At 39.7% G+C, this 18,199-nt stretch overlaps 1 protein-coding gene across 1 annotated transcript in view; it reads left to right on the forward strand.

Moving 5' to 3' along the window:
* The first annotated feature begins 1,631 nt into the window (after window positions 1-1,631).
* The window catches only part of LOC139159236 (uncharacterized), a 32,350-nt gene continuing 15,782 nt past the window's right edge, over window positions 1,632-18,199 (forward strand). Inside the window, exons 1-7 of the mRNA XM_070736583.1 lie at window positions 1,632-1,846; window positions 2,950-3,238; window positions 4,885-5,676; window positions 10,677-10,889; window positions 12,331-12,457; window positions 15,179-16,077; window positions 17,658-17,975. Of these exons, the coding sequence (XP_070592684.1) occupies window positions 1,632-1,846; window positions 2,950-3,238; window positions 4,885-5,676; window positions 10,677-10,889; window positions 12,331-12,457; window positions 15,179-16,077; window positions 17,658-17,975 (2,853 nt within the window). The remainder of the gene's footprint in view (window positions 1,847-2,949; window positions 3,239-4,884; window positions 5,677-10,676; window positions 10,890-12,330; window positions 12,458-15,178; window positions 16,078-17,657; window positions 17,976-18,199) is intronic.

Consider the following 18,199-nt stretch of genomic DNA (forward strand, 5'->3'; position numbering starts at 1 on the left):
GGAGATATAGGAGAGCAATAGGACAGGGGATGGAAGGCACTCTAGTGCACTTGTACTCGCCCCTTACTGACCTCTTAGGAATCTGGATAGGTCAACCGTAGATAATCTAAGGGTAAAGTGTTGGGGGTTTGGGGATGACACTATGGAGTCTGGTAATGAGTTCCATGCTTCGACAACTCGGTTACTGAAGTCATATTTTTTACAGTCAAGTTTGGAGCGGTTAATATTTACCCTTAGACTTTCCACGGTTGACCTCTCCAGATTCCTAAGAGGTCAGTAAGGGGCGTGCATAAGTGCACTAGTGTCCCTTCCATCCCTTGTCCTATTGTCCCTCCTATATCTCCTATATCTTTTCTTCTATTCCTATATCCTTTCTCTATTCTTTCATTGATATATTTTATTCCTATATCTTCTCATCTATTCTTTCTCTGATATATTTTACTACAAGTATATCCTCTATAACCTTCATTGTGTATTGGACAAAATAAATAAATAAATATAAATAAATAAATAAAATGTCCAGAAATGGATTATTGAGGAAGATAGGTCAACACCCAGCTAACTTGAGCAGTTCTTCAGTGTAGAATCTTGTCTGCAAACTCCATAGCTGTGAATGACCTTCCCCTTCTATCTTGGTAAAAAAGATTCTGCATTGGAGAACTGCACAAGTTAGTTACCTGGGAGTTGAACTATCTTCCTCCAGAATTCAAGCTTCACTGTAAAAAATATGACTTCAGTAACTGAGTTGTCGGAGCATGGAACTCATTACCGGACTCCATAGTGTCATCCCCAAACCCCCAACACTTTACCCTTAGATTATCTACAGTTGACCTATCCAGATTCCTAAGAGGTCAGTAAGGGGCGAGTACAAGTGCACTAGAGTGCCTTCCGTCCCCTGTCCTATTGCTCTCCTATATCTCCTATACCTTTCTTCTATTCCTATATCTTTTCTTCTATTTTTTCATTGATATGTTCTATTCCTATATCTTCTTTTCTATTCTTTCATAGATATATTTTACTATGAGTATCTCCTCTATAACCTTCATCATGTATTTTACTCTGTGTGTGTGTGTGTATATATATATATATATAAATATACCCACTAAAACTCTCATTGTGTATTGGACAAAATAAATAAATAAAATAAAAATAAATAGAATCAATTTCTTCTTGACATGAAGGAACACAACCACAACATAATAGTGTCAACAGAGGTGTATTTATGATTTTTCACTAATGTGCTCTTCTCCAGCTCTCTCTCTGCACATGGAGCCCCAAAGAAGTTTCAGGTTCCCCAGAGATGTCGCTCCTCAGTGTAACTGACATCATCCAAGTCTTTGAGACCTTTCGTGCTACTTCTCCAGTGACTGTCTTAGATATAAACATCAGACTGAAACAACATGGGCAGGATCTTGCATCAGAAAAGAATAAATGCCTCAAGTCATGCTTTTTCTGGCACATGTTTAAGGCCAGCTGTGCTCTTGACGAACCTTTTTCTTCTTTCCAGGAGAAGATTTATTTGTCTCCAAGTGAATCAGAGAAGACTCTGGCACCATCTTATGAGACAATGTTTCTAACATTTCTTTTTCTTGTTTAAATATGAGAAAGGGATTGATTCAGTTCTATGAATTATGGACCACCTGCTTCTGCTTCTGATGCTGCTAGCCTCTTGGCCTGTCTCTGCGAAACTCAGGATGAAGTGTCCACTGAATTTCAAGCACCAGGCTGGAGAAAAACCATGGAGCTATTACAAGCCAGGACACCATCTCATTAATATAGTCACCAGTGCATCAAGATTATCACGAATAATGTTGCGTTTCAACAGGGCTCCTAGTCAGACTCGCTTGTAAGTCATTCAGTGTAAGGGAAATGCAATTATTATTATTATTATTATTATTATTATTATTATTATTATTATTATTATTATTATTTAGATTTGTATGCCGCCCCTCTCCGTAGATTTCCTTCAATTGTTGTTCTATCACTCTCCACTTTCTTCTTATGGCACTTACTCATATGTTGCAGGATCTGACTAATTTCTCAAATTGTTTTCCTTTCCATAGTTTCTGTCTTTTGTCTAATTTTGTGGAGGAGACTCAAATCCAAAGATGGGGTAGAAAAATAAATCCTGAAAAAATTCCACATTACTTCCCTTTCACCAAACAATCCTGAGTCCATGACTTATTTAAAGTAGTGATTGAAATGATTCTAATTTCCTCCGTCCAACTCATTTCCATATTTTTATAACCACCCGTTGATATTCAATTAATTATGCTTATAGCATCAAACAAAAATACAGTTCAAAGCAGTCTTTACTGGGGGTTTCACAGGGGTCACCTATGACCATGGGAAAAGACAAATTTTCCATTGTATTAGAAACTAATGCTTCTATAATGGCACCTTGGAACATATTTTTACAATCCAACCAATCAGTCATTTACAGTGGGGGTGCCCCTCTGACCTTCCTGCCAATCAGCTTAAAACTCTGTTGGGAGAATTGGCACTAGACTTATGGTTGGGGGTCATCACAACATGAGGAACTGTATTAGGGGATCACAGCATTAGAAAGGTTGAGAACCACTGCCTTATAGGAATAGAGGCTGACTTGTTTATAGAATGGTTTTTCTAGGTCACTTATGACACACCCTATTCCTTTTATAAGAGTTCCAATCTAATATTAGAATTTTTTTGCAACATGACTGCTTGATAGATGAAAATTAGTGCTGCACAAATAGTTGTGCATTCCTGATTTTTAACATTGGTAAATGATTATTTCTACCCCATCTTCTAAACTCTCAGAAATATTAAATGGTGGTGGGTGACTATCATTTGCCTCTGATTTTGGATCAGTATTGCCTTAAAACTCAGTGGAGAAAAATATGATTAAATAGAAATTTTTTTTCTTATTCTGTCGATGCTGATATTAACATGAGCCTTTTTTTACACTAGTTTACCTTTAAGTAAGATAGAAATACAACGCTTTATTTTTAATATTCAAGTGGTCAACAAAAATCACCATCGTCTGCACAACCTCACACTTGGCTACAACATCCATGACAACTATTTGGACACACTTGGCACTTCTGATGCTTTGCTGGACATGCTCTCTACTGGAGAAGCCAATGTTCCCAACTACAGTTGTGGAAGGAAGAGCCACCTTTTGGCTCTTCTTGATGGAGCTTCCAGGGATATCTCCACCCAGATGTCAACATTAGTAGGCACCTACAAAGTCCCACAGGTTTGTGTGTGTGTGTTTCACTATCGGGTACAGTAGAAACATAGAAGACTGACGGCAGAAAAAGACCTCATGGTCCATCTAGTCTGCCCTTATACTATTTCCTGTATTTTATCTTACAATGGATATATGTTTATCCCAGGCATGTTTAAATTCAGTTACTGTGGATTTATCAACCACATCTACTGGAAGTTTGTTCCAAGGATCCACTACTCTTTCAGTGAAATAATATTTTCTCACGTTGCTTTTGATCTTTCCCCCAACTAACTTCAGATTGTGTCCCCTTGTTCTTGTGTTCACTTTCCTATTAAAAACACTTTCCTCCTGAGCCTTATTTAACCGTTTGACATATTTAAATGTTTCGATCATGTCCCCCCTTTTCCTTCTGTCCTCCAGACTATACAGAGTTCATTAAGTCTTTCCTGATACGTTTTATGCTTAAGACCTTCCACCATTCTTGTAGCCCGTCTTTGGACCCGTTCAATTTTGTTAATATCTTTTTGTAGGTGAGGTCTCCAGAACTGAACACAGTATTCCAAATGTGGTCTCACCAGCGCTCTATATGGGGATCACAATCTCCCTCTTCCTGCTTGTTATACCTCTAGCTATGCAGCCAAGCATCCTACTTGCTTTTCCTACTGCCCGACCACACTGCTCACCCATTTTGAGACTGTCAGAAATCACTACCCCTAAATCCTTCTCTTCTGAAGTTTTTGCTAACACAGAACTGCCAATGCAATACTCAGATTGAGGATTCCTTTTCCCCAAGTGCATTATTTTACATTTGGAAACATTAAACTGCAGTTTCCATTGCTTTGACCATTTATCTAGTAAAGCTAAATCATTTACCAAAATACAGACCCCTCCAGGAATATCAACCCTATTGCACACTTTAGAGTCATTGGAAAATAGGCAAACCTTCCCTACCAAACCTTCCCCTATGTCACTCACAAACATATTAAAAAGAATAGGACCCAGAACAGACCCTTGTGGCACACCGCTTGTAAGCTGTCTCTGCTCAGAATACTTGCCATTAACAATAACTCTCTGATGTCTATGCTTCAGCCAGCTTGAAATCCACTGAACTATCCAGGGATTAAGTCCAATCTTCACTAATTGAGTAAATGAGTAGAAGTTAGTGGGTGAATGTTAGATCCTACCAAATCTTCTCTATAGAATTCAAGAACTGTTTTTAAGTATGGTCACTGTAGTCACATATATTAGGGCAGGAGCAAGGATCACAACAGACATTTTCTCTTATAGTACTGTCTTCACTGCTTCTTGGCCTTCTTCTGCACACTTGTGAGATGAGGAGACCTCTGTGTTTAATCGAAGGGTATTGGGTACAAGGGTATTGTGCTGCAATGACGGAAAACTCATGTATATAAAATAACAATCATTTCAATCCCAATGCTTTGTTTTCACAGCGATGGATGAAACATTGTTATTCTTCTATGATTAATTTGTTTCTGTACCCCATTTTTATATACAAACTTATTAATATTCTACGTTTAATATTTAAGCAATGGCTAATCAAACAAAATATTCAAATGTGTTAATTAAAAAACAAAGTGGGATTCATTAAAAGTAAAAACTTTGGACTTGATCTGATGCCAAATATAACACATTATTCTTCACTGCTTTTTCAGATCAGCGATAAAATTGCTTCAGTGGCTCTGAGTGATAAAAGTCGATTCCCTTTTTTTCACCAGATGTTCCCCAAAGAAGGGATCCAGTATCCAGGAATTGTGCAAGTGATCCTCCACTTTGGATGGACCTTGATTGGTCTCTTTGCTTCAGACACAGAGAATGGAGACAATTTCATGAGGACTTTTACTCCTTTGCTTGTCAGGAATGGAATTTGTGTTGTTATATCACAACGATTCCCAATCACTGGACATACAGCAACTTTCAAGGATGCCCTCTCTAAGTGGAGGCAAGTCAACATCTTTGTTCATTTTATAGAATATGATTTCCTTTTCGACAGAATTCTTCCTTTCCATTTTGCACTTATGCGTATGCCAGGACCCATTGAAGGGAAAATCTGGATCACTACAAGTTTGGGGATTCATATTAAAGGAAATCACAGACTTCTCAAATACATCCATAGCCTTTGGAACTTTGTTTACTTGGGAAAAGAAAGACCCAAAAATGTGGCATTTGAACCCTATTTCTATCTCAATTCCAAGTTTGAAGATCAGCCTTTTCATTGTTCTTTTTCAAAGCACATCTCTTCCGTCAAAGGACGGAAGAGATGTACCCAGAAAGTGCCACTTGGAATCCAAGAAAAAAAGAACAGTATCCAGATCATAAATTCAGAACATTATTATAGTTTCATTAAGACTCTGGTCCATGCCTTGAATGCTGCATATTTGTCCAAATCAAGGAGGAGGAAAGAGGGCAAAGAAAGATTGGGATCTATAAGGCTGCAGCCGTGGCAGGTATGTGGTCCTGACATGGATCCATTATTCTTAGTTCCTTTTGAGAAAGAACCCAAAGGAGAAAAAATATTATTATTATTATTATTAATAATAATAATAATAATAATAATAATAATAATAATAATAATAATAATAATAATAATAATGTTGTGATTCAGCCTGAGGCTCCTCAGGGACCGGCTGCGTCTCTGCTGGCTCCATGCCCGGAGGAGGACAGTGAACAGGAGGGGGAGGACCAGGCAGACAGGGGAGAGGAAAGTCAGGAAGAGGAGGAGGGAGAGCAGCCTGAGAGCCCCGGGGGTGCTCTCCCCATCTAGTAGCCTGGACTCATTGGATGAAGACGCACAGGCTATAATTGACATGAGACAGCGACGTGCAGCTCAGAAATGGGATCAATTAGAAAGGTATTTGTATCACTGAATTGGCAACAGCTGGATTTGGGTGTGGTTCTCCTCAGCAGGGTTTAAAAGGCAGGCCCGCCCTTGCAACCTTGTGGAGCGTTATCAACTGGAAGTTCTGTGACCCTGCTTTGCTTCTCGGTGTCTCTGATCTTGGCTTTTGGCCTAGAAGTCTGGAAGACTTGGGGGAGGCGTGGGTTTGTTATCTCCAGTGTTGTTTTCAACAGCAAGAATCCTGTTTTATTTCATGGCCTTCATGAAACCTCTGTGAAGTTCCAGCGTGTTCCTGTCTGTAAGAACAGTTTCTGTTACCTGTGTTTGCTTTGAATTATATAAACTGCCTTTGCTTTTTACCAGTGTGTCTGGATTCTCTTTTTGGTTTGGTGTTGGCTTCTGGAGGGACCCAGACAGAACAAATAATAATAATAATAATAATAATAATAATAATAATAATAATAATAATAATACAAAATAGCAAACAAGATCACTATGCTGGATTTCATATTCCATCACCAGTCGGGCACTTCCCAAGCACCTAGGACTGCATGATGTAGCGGCGAATTATGTTTGCCGATCCCAATAAAGCGGCCTTTTGCAAATGACAGATGGAGATTTTGTCAATTCCAATGGTTTTCAAATGTCCGCTGAGATCCAGTGGCACTGCGCATAGCGTGCCAAGTACCACTGGGATCACTTTCACTGGCTTAATCCAGAGTCATTGCAGCTCGATTTTTAGATCTTCATATTTCACTAATTTCTCTAGCTGCTTCTCCTCAATTCTGCTGTCCCCCGGGATTGCAATGTCGATGATCCATACTTTCTTTTTCTCCACAGTCAGGATGTCTGGTGTGTTATGCTTCAGAATTCAGTCAGTCTGAAGTCGGAAGTCCCACAGAGGTTTTGCTTGCTCATTTTCGACCACTTTTTCGGGCTTATGATCCCACCAGTTCTTTGCCACTGGGAAATGGTAGTTCCAGCACAAGTTCCAGTGGATCATCTGTGCCACAGCATTATGTCTATGCTTGTAGTCAGTCTGTGCAATCTTTTTGCAGCAGCTGAGTATGTGATCGATTGTTTCATCTGTTTCTTTACAGAGTCTGCACTTTGGATCGTCTGTTGATTTTTCAATTCTGGCTTTGACAGCATTTGTTGTAATGGCCTGTTCTTGTGCCACCAGTATTAGTCCTTTGTCTCCTTTTTGAGTGTTCCACTCAATTTTCCTGGCTGTCGCTGTTATCTGCTGCTTTACAATTTCCAGAGCTTCCTCGATCTTTCTTGTACTAAGCCAGTACTTTTTTGTCAAATAGTCTTTGATCTTCTGATTGTTCATTTTCTGCTCCTTAATGTTCTTCAAGTTACTCGCATCTGATCTCAAGCTTTTGATTTTCAGTTCTAGTTGGATTTTCAATTTTGGTTTTCCAGTTGGTTTTCCAATTGATTTCTGTTGCAGTAACCCTAGCTCTTCAGTTACTATCACAACTGTACTGTAGGCAAGCTGATTCAGTTCTTCAATTGAAGTTACATTGACAGTTGCAAGTGCAGAGTTAATATCTTCCATCAGTGGGACAAGTAGTTTCTTGCTTATGTTTTTTAAGGCTGGCAGTCTCTTTCGCTCTGCATTGGACCCTGCACGAGCAAGTATTTGGTCCTTCAGTTCTTGCTGCCTTTGAGTCATAGTGCCAAGTGTCTCATCTGCAGCTTCTTGCTGTCTTTCCAAGTTTTCATCAGGTTCCGGTTGTGCAGTAACTCCAGATCTTACTGGAGCTTCTACTGGTGCCAGATCAGATTTTGGTGTTTCGATTTTGCAAATTTTCTGTATTTCTTCTAATTCGACTTCACTGAACATTTGGTTCCTGATTATGAGTTGTTGCTGATCGGCCAGTCGAAGTTCCGTTATTTTTGAGTCTGCATATTTTTGTTTCCATAATTGGTACATCCATCTTTGATATCCACTTTTTCAGGCTCCGAGTTTTAATAACACTTCATGATTGTGCGATTCTCTGACATTGAGAATTTCTGCCGCTTTTTGATTTGTAAGCTTTGTTTGTTTTGTTCCTGTAGCTCATTTGTCGATGGCTGCCCAGGTTCCACAGCAGCCACCATAGACCTTTTTATCCGTGGCGATGACCGAGCCAGTATGGACTTCTTTTTGTTTTATTTTTATTTATTTATTTATTTATTTTATTTATTGGATTTGTATGCCGCCCATCTCCGTAGACTTGGAGTTTTGTCTCTCCATTAGTTTAAATGGGTTAGGTACGTTTAGTCTGGCTCCTCTGCTTTGACCATTCCGGCAAGATTAGACCTAACAGTAGTTTACACTACCACCGGCACAGCTCTCAGCTTCATTGAAGCACACAAGCCCCACTAGCACGTCAAGGCGTACCCATCAGTTGTTGTTGTTGTTGTTGTTGTTGTTGTTGTTATTATTATTATTATTATTATTATTATTTAGATTTGTATGCCACCCCTCTCCAAAGACTCAGAGTGGCTCATTGCCGCCCCTCTCTGAAGATTTGGAGCGGATGATTTTCACTAAGAATTGAGCATGCAGGATAGGAAATTTATCTGGGTGCTGTGTGGGGTTGGGAGTTCACTACTATTCACAAAGTATCCTTTCAGTGCTATAAAAAAAATGTCAAATAGAAATTGAAATGTCAGACTCAAAAAATTAGAAGTCAAGGCAATTTCAAACGGGCACTATAGGTACCGTCTCAACCTGGCTGTACTACCAAAGTCCCACAGCCAATGTAAGTGCTTTAAAGGAGGATAACTTTCAATGAAAAATCCACTCTATTTATTTATTTTTTATTTTTTATTTTATTTTATTTATTTTTATTTGTTTGTTTGTTTGTTTGTTTGTTTTGTCAAGTACATATTGGAGGTATGTAAAGATATAATAAAAATAAATAGAGTGGATTTTTCATTGAAAGTTATCCTCCTTTAAAGCACTTACAAGGATTGGTCTGGTGAATGTTTTGTATGCTGTGGTTAGTAGTATTAAGGAAAATACAGAAAACCTGATGCCAAAGCACAAATTGGTATTCATAATCAAACATATTTATGAGACACATTTAAAAGATTAACAATTATTTGAGTGCAATTTTTGAGTCAGTTTAATCCATTTACCTCCCAATCCTTAATTAATTAGCTTCCTAATCTTCATTATACAAAAACAATTTGTCAATACTTTGCTGAAATCAAGTTATATCATCAGCATTCCCATAATCTATTTAGGAAGTGTAATGAGAATGATTTTTGGAACCAAGAGAAGCGATGTTGCCTAGGGATGATCAGACAAGAGAGTCAGAAGCCCCCAATAGTATAATGGAGGGGGGAGGAAAGAAACTCAGAAAGAATCCTTTCTATGTTTTTAGGCTGAGAAAAAAATTGGTGGGGTATTTGTACTTATAGACTTGCAAGATTCTCTTGGTAACACTTCAGTAAATAAAATTAGCTCATGTGGACGTACAGTGATACCTTGTCTTACAAACTTAATTGGTTCCGGGATGAGGTTCTTAAGGTGAAAAGTTTGTAAGACGAAACAGTGTTTCCCATAGGAATCAATGGAAAAGCGATTAATGCGTACAAGCCCAAAATTCACCCCTTTTGCCAGCCGAAGCGCCCGTTTTTACGCCGGCAGGATTCCCTGAGGCTCCCCTCCATGGGAAACCCCACCTCCGGACTTCCGTGTTTTTGCGGTGCTGCAGGGGAATCCCAGCAGGGGAATCCCAGCATTGCAAAAATGAGCGCTTCACTGGCAATGGAAGTCCGGAGGTGGGGTTTCCCAACGAAGGGAGCATCAGTGAATTCACAGCATCGCAAAAACACCAAAGTCCTCGAAACCCTACCTCTGGACCTCTGTGTTTTTGCGATGCTGTGATTTCACTGAGGCTCCCCTCACTGGGAAACCCCACCTCCTGACTTCTGTTACCAGCAAAGCGTCCATTTTTGCACTGCTGGGATTCCCCTGCTGGGATTCCCCTGCTGGGATTCCCCTGCAGCATCACAAAATCACGGAAGTCCGGAGGTGGGGTTTCCCATGGAGGGGAGCCTCAGGGGAATCCCAGCAGCACAAAAACAGGTGCTTCGCTGGCAATGGAAGTCCGGAGGTGGGCCATCCCAGTGGCGGCGGTGGGTTTGTAAGGTGAAAATAGTTTGTAAGAAGAGGCAAAAAAATCTTAAACCCCGGGTTTGTATCTCGAAAAGTTTGTATGATGAGGCGTTTGTAAGACGAGGTATCACTGTATATCCTATTTCGTCTACATGGGAGAAGACTTTCATCTTGAAAAATCCATTATTTCTGGTAATCAATCTGTGCTTTCAATGAGTTATAAATAATCTCTATTTTTCAATTTATATAATACCTGCTCTACAAAAGTTCTCTATGATTGACAAATAATGTCAATTATAACTTTACAATATATAAAATGGCAATATCTAATTGGCAAATTTTACTGAAACCTTTGTATTTCCTTATGAATTTAACAGAATTAAACATATTTCAGACTACTCAGAAAGAAAGATTCGTGTGTGAACAGATCATGTGGGGCAATAAATCAAGGTTTCTGCTTTTAAAATTCCTGCATGTTTCCATTGTAGTTTCATCCATTCCTGGAGAAGAATGCGTTTTGCAATATTTCATGGCAGAAACTGTACTTAGACAAAAATGGAGATGTAGTGGCAGATCTGGCAATTGTGGGCCTGTTGATTTTCTCCGAGGAGGATTCCTTCGTGGAGCATTTGGGGAGTTTCAAAAGACAGAGACTTGTTATCAGCCAAGATGCTCTGTCACAGTTAAGTTTGCTCAACAAGGTAGGTAAAATATCGCTGTGTTCTCTCCCTTTTCTAAACATTAGGACCCCTTCAAGAAGACTAAGGCTACCCACCAAGATGGGTAGCATTCACTAAGAATTGAGAATGCAGCTGCGAGAGCAATCATGGGCTTTCCAAAGTATGCACATGTTACACCAACACTCCGCAGTCTGCACTGGTTGCCGATCAATTTCCGGTCACAATTCAAAGTGGTGGTTTTGACCTATAAAGCCCTTCATGGCATCGGACCAGAATATCTCCGGGACCGCCTTCTGTCGCATGAATCCCAGCGACCAATTAGGTCCCACAGAGTTGGCCTTCTCCGGGTCCCGTCGACTAAACAATGTCATCTGGCAGGTCCCCGAGTCTACGGAAAGGGGCGGCATACAAATCTAATAAATAAAATTTTTAAAAAATTATGATTCATGCTACGTTTATCTTCTATACTCCCTTTCAGTCTCTTCCATTCACAGGCAGCAGGTCTTCCCACCAGCCTCTGGGATGTTAAAATATAATGGAGCCATCATGACTGGTTAGAGATCTGTTGGTCCTAGTGAGAAATAAGCTTTATCTTGTCCTGATTAGGGAAAGTATGCCCCTGAAAGGGCAGGTCTATATATGTTCTATAATGATTTCAAGCAGCCTAAACCTGGCCAGAAATTATCCATGTCTCTCTTTCACTCTACTGGGAAAACACAGTAGAACTTTTGCTCCCCTAAAGAAGGTCCAAAGATTTCTGTAGACTGCCTATCTTTCCATGGATAGAATAGAATTTTTTATTGGCCAAGTGTGATTGGATACACAAGGAATTTGTCTTGGTGCATATGCTCTCAGCGTACATAAAATAAAATATACATTTGTCAAGAATCATGTGGTACAACACTTAATGATTGTCATAGGGGTCAAATAAGCAATGAAGAAGCAATATTAATAAAAATCTTAGGACATAAGCAACATGTTACAGTCATACAGTCAACATGGGATGAAATGGGTGAAAGAAATAATGAGAAAAACTAGTAGAATAGAAGTGCAGATTTATGTTTATGTTTGTTTATGTTTATGTTTATTTAGATTTGTATGCCGCCCCTCTCCGCAGACTCGGGGTGGCTCACAACAAAGTGGAAACAACAGTATATAACAAATCTAAATTTCTACTAAAACATTTTTAAAAAATTTAGTAGAAAGTCTGACAGTGTTGAGGGAATTATTTGTTTAGTAGAGTGATGGCGTTCGGAAAAAAACTGTTCTTGTGTCTAGTTGTCTTGGTGTGCAGTGCTCTGTAGCGACGTTTTGAGGGTAGGAGTTGAAACAATTTGTGTCCAGGATGTGAGGGGTCAGTAAATATTTTCCCCGCCCTCTTTTTGACTCGTGCAGTATACAGTTCCTCAATGGAAGGCAATCCTGACATATTTTCTTTGACATTCCTTGTTTTTCTCCTTAGACTTTGCCTCAGTCCAAATGCAAGGAAAAATGTCATCCTGGGTTTGTCAAGAGAGCTCGAGAAGGAGAGCCAGTTTGCTGCTATGACTGTGTTCCTTGTCCTGAAGGGACCATCTCCACTCAGGAAGGTGGGTCGCGCCACAAAAAAAGATTTATGAAACATGATGTATCTAGAGCACTTTAATGAAAGTCAGCGATATAAAACATTGAAATTCAATTATTTTCTTGCATCTCAATACACTAGTATCACAATTGCTCCCAGTTTACTGAAGGCAAATCATGTCAGACTAATCTCATTGGTTTCTTTGACTATGTCACAAAGGTGTTGGATGAAGGTGGCGCCGTGGATATTGCCTACCTGGACTTCAGCAAAGCCTTTGATACGGTTCCACATAAAGAGCTGATAGATAAATTAGTGAAGATTGGACTTAATCCCTGGATAGTTCAATGGATTTGCACCTGGCTGAAGCGTAGACATCAAAGAGTTATTGTTAATGGCGAGTATTCTGAGCAGAGTCAGGTTACAAGTGGTGTGCCACAAGGGTCTGTTCTGGGTCCTATTCTTTTTAATATGTTTGTGAGTGACATAGGGGAAGGTTTGGTAGGGAAGGTTTGCCTATTTGCCGATGACTCTAAAGTGTGCAATAGGGTTGATATTCCTGGAGGCATCTGTAATATGGTAAATGATTTAGCTTTACTAGATAAATGGTCAAAGCAATGGAAACTGCAGTTTAATGTTTCCAAATGTAAAATAATGCACTTGGGGAAAAGGAATCCTCAGTCTGAGTATTGTATTGGCAGTTCTGTGTTAGCAAATACTTCAAAAGAAAAGGATTTAGGGGTAGTGATTTCTGAGAGTCTCAAAATGGGTGAACAGTGCAGTCAGGCGGTAGGGAAAGCAAGTAGGATGCTTGGCTGCATAGCTAGAGGTATAACAAGCAGGAAGAGGGAGATTATGATCCCGCTATATAGAATGCTGGTGAGACCACATTTGGAATACTGTGTTCAGTTCTGGAGACCTCACCTACAAAAAGATATTGACAAAATTGAACGGGTCCAAAGACGGGCTACAAGAATGGTGGAAGGTCTTAAGCATAAAACGTATCAGGAAAGACTTAATGAACTCAATCTGTATAGTCTGGAGGACAGAAGGAAAAGGGGGGACATGATCAAAACATTTAAATATATTAAAGGGTTAAATAAGGTCCAGGAGGGAAGTGTTTTTAATAGGAAAGTGAACACAAGAACAAGGGGACACAATCTAAAGTTAGTTGGGGGAAAGATCAAAAGCAACATGAGAAAATATTATTTTACTGAAAGAGTAGTAGATCCTTGGAACAAACTTCCAGCAGACGTGGTAGATAAATCCACAGTAACTGAATTTAAACATGCCTGGGATAAACATATATCCATCCTAAGATAAAATACAGAAAATAGTATAAGGGCAGACTAGATGGACCATGAGGTCTTTTTCTGCCGTTAGACTTCTATGTTTCTATGTTTCTATATATTTCATTCAGGATCAGTTTTCTTTGGTAGATTCCACAAGGTAGCATCCTCTGAGTCCAATGCATTAAGAAATGCCATCTGGTAGAACCCAGAAAGTGTACTTAGAAAGATTAAATGATATATGATTTACCTCTAAAAACGTAGGTTCATATGAAGATTCTGCAGATAAGATGGGAAATCAATGAAGTCCTATAGAAATGTTAAGAAATGTAACAATAGCACTTAGTATTTAGACTTATATACCATTTCATAATGCTTTACAGACAGGGGTGGGCTGCTGTCCGGATGGGGAGGAACGCAGTGGGGTAGCAAAAATGGAACTCCACCCCAGAGCACCCAATTTGCACTGAAAGATGTTGAAAGAAAATGCAGGGGGTCCTGCATAAGCCATGCCCACAATGTGGTAGTAAAAATTTTGGTAGCCCTTCATTGTTGACAGCCCTTTCTAAGCGGTTTACAGAAAGTAAGCATATTGTTCACAACAATCTGGCTTCTTATTTTACTGACCTTGGAAGGATGGAAGGATGAGTCAAGTTTAGAAAGTTTAGAACTAAGATGCCTTAAACAAGATCTAAGTATTGCCCACAAGATCATATGCTGCAACGTCCTGCCTGTGGGCGACTAATTCAGCTTCAACCACAACAACACAAGAGCACACAACAGATTTAAACTTAATATTAACCGCTCCAAACTTCTGTAAAAAATATGACTTCAGTAACCGAGTTGTCGAAGCATGGAACTCATTACCAGACTCCATAGTGTCATCCCCAAACTCCCAATACTTTACCCTTAGATTATCTACGGTTGACCTATCCAGATTCCTAAGAGGTCAGTAAGGGGCGAGTACAAGTGCACAAGAGTGCCTTCCGTCCCCTGTCCTATTGCTCTCCTATATCTCCTATACCTTTCTTCTATTCCTATATCTCTTCTTCTATTCTTTCATTGATATGTTCTATTACTATATCTTCTTTTCTATTATTTCTTAGATATATTTTACTATGAGTATCTCCTCTATAACCTTCATCATGTATTTTACTATGTGTATATAGATACATACCCACTAAAACCCTCATTGTGTATTGGAATAAATAAATAAATAAATAAATAAACAAACAAACAAACAAATAAATAAATAAATAAATAAAACCTTGAGCCTACTGAGATTCGATCTGCCAAACTGCTGGCAGCCGGTGATCAGCAGAAGTAGCTTGCAATGCTTCACTTTAACCACTGCACCCCCAATAAAATGCTCCTGGTATTATCTGATGTCCAGAGAATATGTTTTTTCAAAGATAAAACTACATAATTTCAAAGAAATATTGTTTGTTGTTTTTTCTCAGATACAGAAAAATGCACCAACTGTCCAGATGATAAATATCCAGATGAGGACCGAATTCAATGTATCCCAAAAGTTATAACCTTTCTGTCTTATAAAGAACATCTGGGTATCATCCTGGTCTCCTTTGTCCTACTCTTGTTCCTAATCGCAGGGCTTGTTTTAGTCATATTCCTTAAATATCGAGAAACTCCTGTTGTGAAAGCCAACAACCGGGACCTCTCATACATCCTCTTGGTCTCCCTCCTGCTTTGCTTCTTGTCTTCTTTTCTTTTCATTGGTCAGCCAAGAAAAGAGACTTGTCTCCTCCGTCAAACAATGTTCAGCGTTGTCTTTTCAGTTGCCATTTCTTCTCTCTTAGCCAAAACAATCACTGTAGTGCTGGCTTTCCTGGCCACAAAACCAGGAAACAGAGTGAAGAAATGGTTGGGGAAGAGCTTGGCTAACTCTATCATCTTTTCTTGTTCTACTGTTGAAATTATCAGCTGCTCCATCTGGCTGGGAGTTTCTCCCCCATTTCCTGACTCTGACCTTCACTCCCAGCCTGGAGGGATCATTCTGCAATGCAATGAAGGATCTGTTGCCATGTTCTACACTACCCTCAGCTATATGGGCTTCTTGGCTCTCATTTGTTTCACAGTGGCTTTCCTAGCCAGGAATCTTCCTGGAACCTTCAATGAAGCCAAGCTGATCACCTTCAGCATGCTGATTTTCTGCAGTGTCTGGGTGACTTTTGTGCCCACCTATCTGAGCACTAAAGGAAAATACATGGTGGCTGTTCAGGTATTCTCCATCTTGGCCTCCAGTGCTGGGTTGCTGGGTTGCATCTTCATCCCCAAGTGCTACATCATCATTTTGAGGCCAGATCTGAATACAAAGGTGCACCTTGCAACAGGCAGAAATGTAACACAGAAATTTTGATTCTCAACATGATCCAACAGGTCACATTTAGGAAATGATCCAAGCTGTTCTCCTTACATCAGGAGAAACAATAATTTTGGTTCAAATACAGATAGGTCAGCTGGAAAATAGGACTGGGAATAAAACAAGTTTTTGAAAAAGTGCTAGAAATGTGGAAGGAATTGATTGTTCAGAACGGCAACACAACTCACAGATTTCTTTTTATTTAGGCAATATTTTTAGGATAGTAACTGTAAATGAACAGCAAAGTAACTCAATGTTTGCTAATTATGAAAATTCAGGCTTAATATATTAAATAGGAAAATTCTGATTGGTTTTCTGCCAGATTGGCTCCCTATTTAAACCCCCTGTCTTTTGTATACAGCTGCTGGAAGTTACTCCCTATAACCCAGTGTTTCTCAATTATTTTCTGTTACAACCCCACCCCCTAGGAAGAAATAAACATTTTATGTCCCCTCAACTCTCCGCCAGGATGATTGTTTGAAAATATTTGGCACGTTTTTGCTTTAAAAACTCAAATGGCTTATCAGTTTGATTGGAATGTTTAAGTGTCGCCTTAATTTATTTGGGTTCATGCTGTCCACTGCCAACATTTTTAAATACAATAATGATACCGATCTTTCTTCATCTCACACTGTAGTCACGGTAAAGCCAAATGCTACATATGCTTCATCATACTTCTTCGTCTTAGCTTTCAGGAGATTTACATTTGTCTCATTATCTCCATCTCTCTCCTCCTTTCTTTTCATCCCTGTTAAATATTTTTCCATGATGTCTCTTAAGGGTTTGTTATCTGCACTTCATATCTCTTGCTCTGTGCTGTGTGCTATTGTTCAGTGCAACCCCCTCTACTCTCTGAAAAGTAAGACCCCAAAAAGCACGTTCCCTGGGATCATGCGCCCCCCTGGGATAGCTTCACGCCCCCCCAAGGGTCCCCTCCACTACTTGAGAAGCACTGCTGTAACCTAATAAAGAGCTGAAATCACTACACCAGTCTCCTGTCTCTTCAGTATCGGAACTCAACACCATCTCCCTTCCTACTTTCAAATAACAGTCTCGTTTAAGAGTGTGCATAAGGGGGAAAGATCAAAAGCAACATGAGAAAATATTATTTTACTAAAAGAGTAGTAGATGCTTGGAACAAACTTCCAGAAGACAGGGTTGGTAAATCCACAGTAACTGAATTTAAACATGCCTGGGATAAACATAGATCCATCCTAAGATAAAATACAAGAAATAGTATAAGGGCAGACTGGATGGAACATGAGGTCTTTTTCTGCCGTCAATCTTCTATGTTTCTATGTAAAATCTGTGCAGAAGTCTATTTGGCTGGCAATATTTGTTTATTTATTTATATTTCATATCTCATAACTGCCCATCTCCCTCATAGAAAGGTTTAGGCAGCGTACAATATAATCAATTGCATTAAACATTAAAACCAGAAAAAATTAAGGAGCGCATCCATTTGCTCCACTTATATAACCTATAGGAGGGGCCAATCATTTCCAAACATTACTGCCAAGTAGTCCTTCTCCTCTGTAACTCTTCTTGCCTTTTGACAGCTCTGCAAATGGGCACATTGGGAACAAGTTCCCCCTATTCCTCTGCCTCGCTCATGTCAGCATCTGGAGGCTCTGGAGTCAGCACAGACTTCCCAGATGTCCTGGACTGGACCTCTGCTTCTGGCACCGAGCCTTCTCCAGACTGCAGGCCTGGACCATGTTCCTCCCCAGCCTCCTCACTGTCTGACTCTTCTGCTAGCTCTGCAGGCCACTGGTGGACCACAACACTCAGAGATTTTGGGTTGTACTGTCGAAGTTTATTTTGTGATGTTGTATGTAGGGATCCCTGTTAATGATACGATTGGATGGAGAGATACAGTATGTCAGACTTCTGTATTTTGGCTAGGGATACACAAGACTGACATAACTCTTTGTCCAATGCAGGGGTGGGCTACTGCCCGGATGGGGGGGGCGGGAACGCAGTGGGGTAGCAAAAAATGGAGCTCCACCCCAAAGCACACAACAGATTTAAACTTAATATTAACCGCTCCAAACTTGACTGTAAAAAATATGACTTCAGTAAGCGAGTTGTCGAAGCATAG

The sequence above is a fragment of the Erythrolamprus reginae genome, chromosome 2 (assembly GCF_031021105.1).
Source record: "Erythrolamprus reginae isolate rEryReg1 chromosome 2, rEryReg1.hap1, whole genome shotgun sequence".
Lineage (NCBI taxonomy): Eukaryota > Metazoa > Chordata > Lepidosauria > Squamata > Dipsadidae > Erythrolamprus > Erythrolamprus reginae.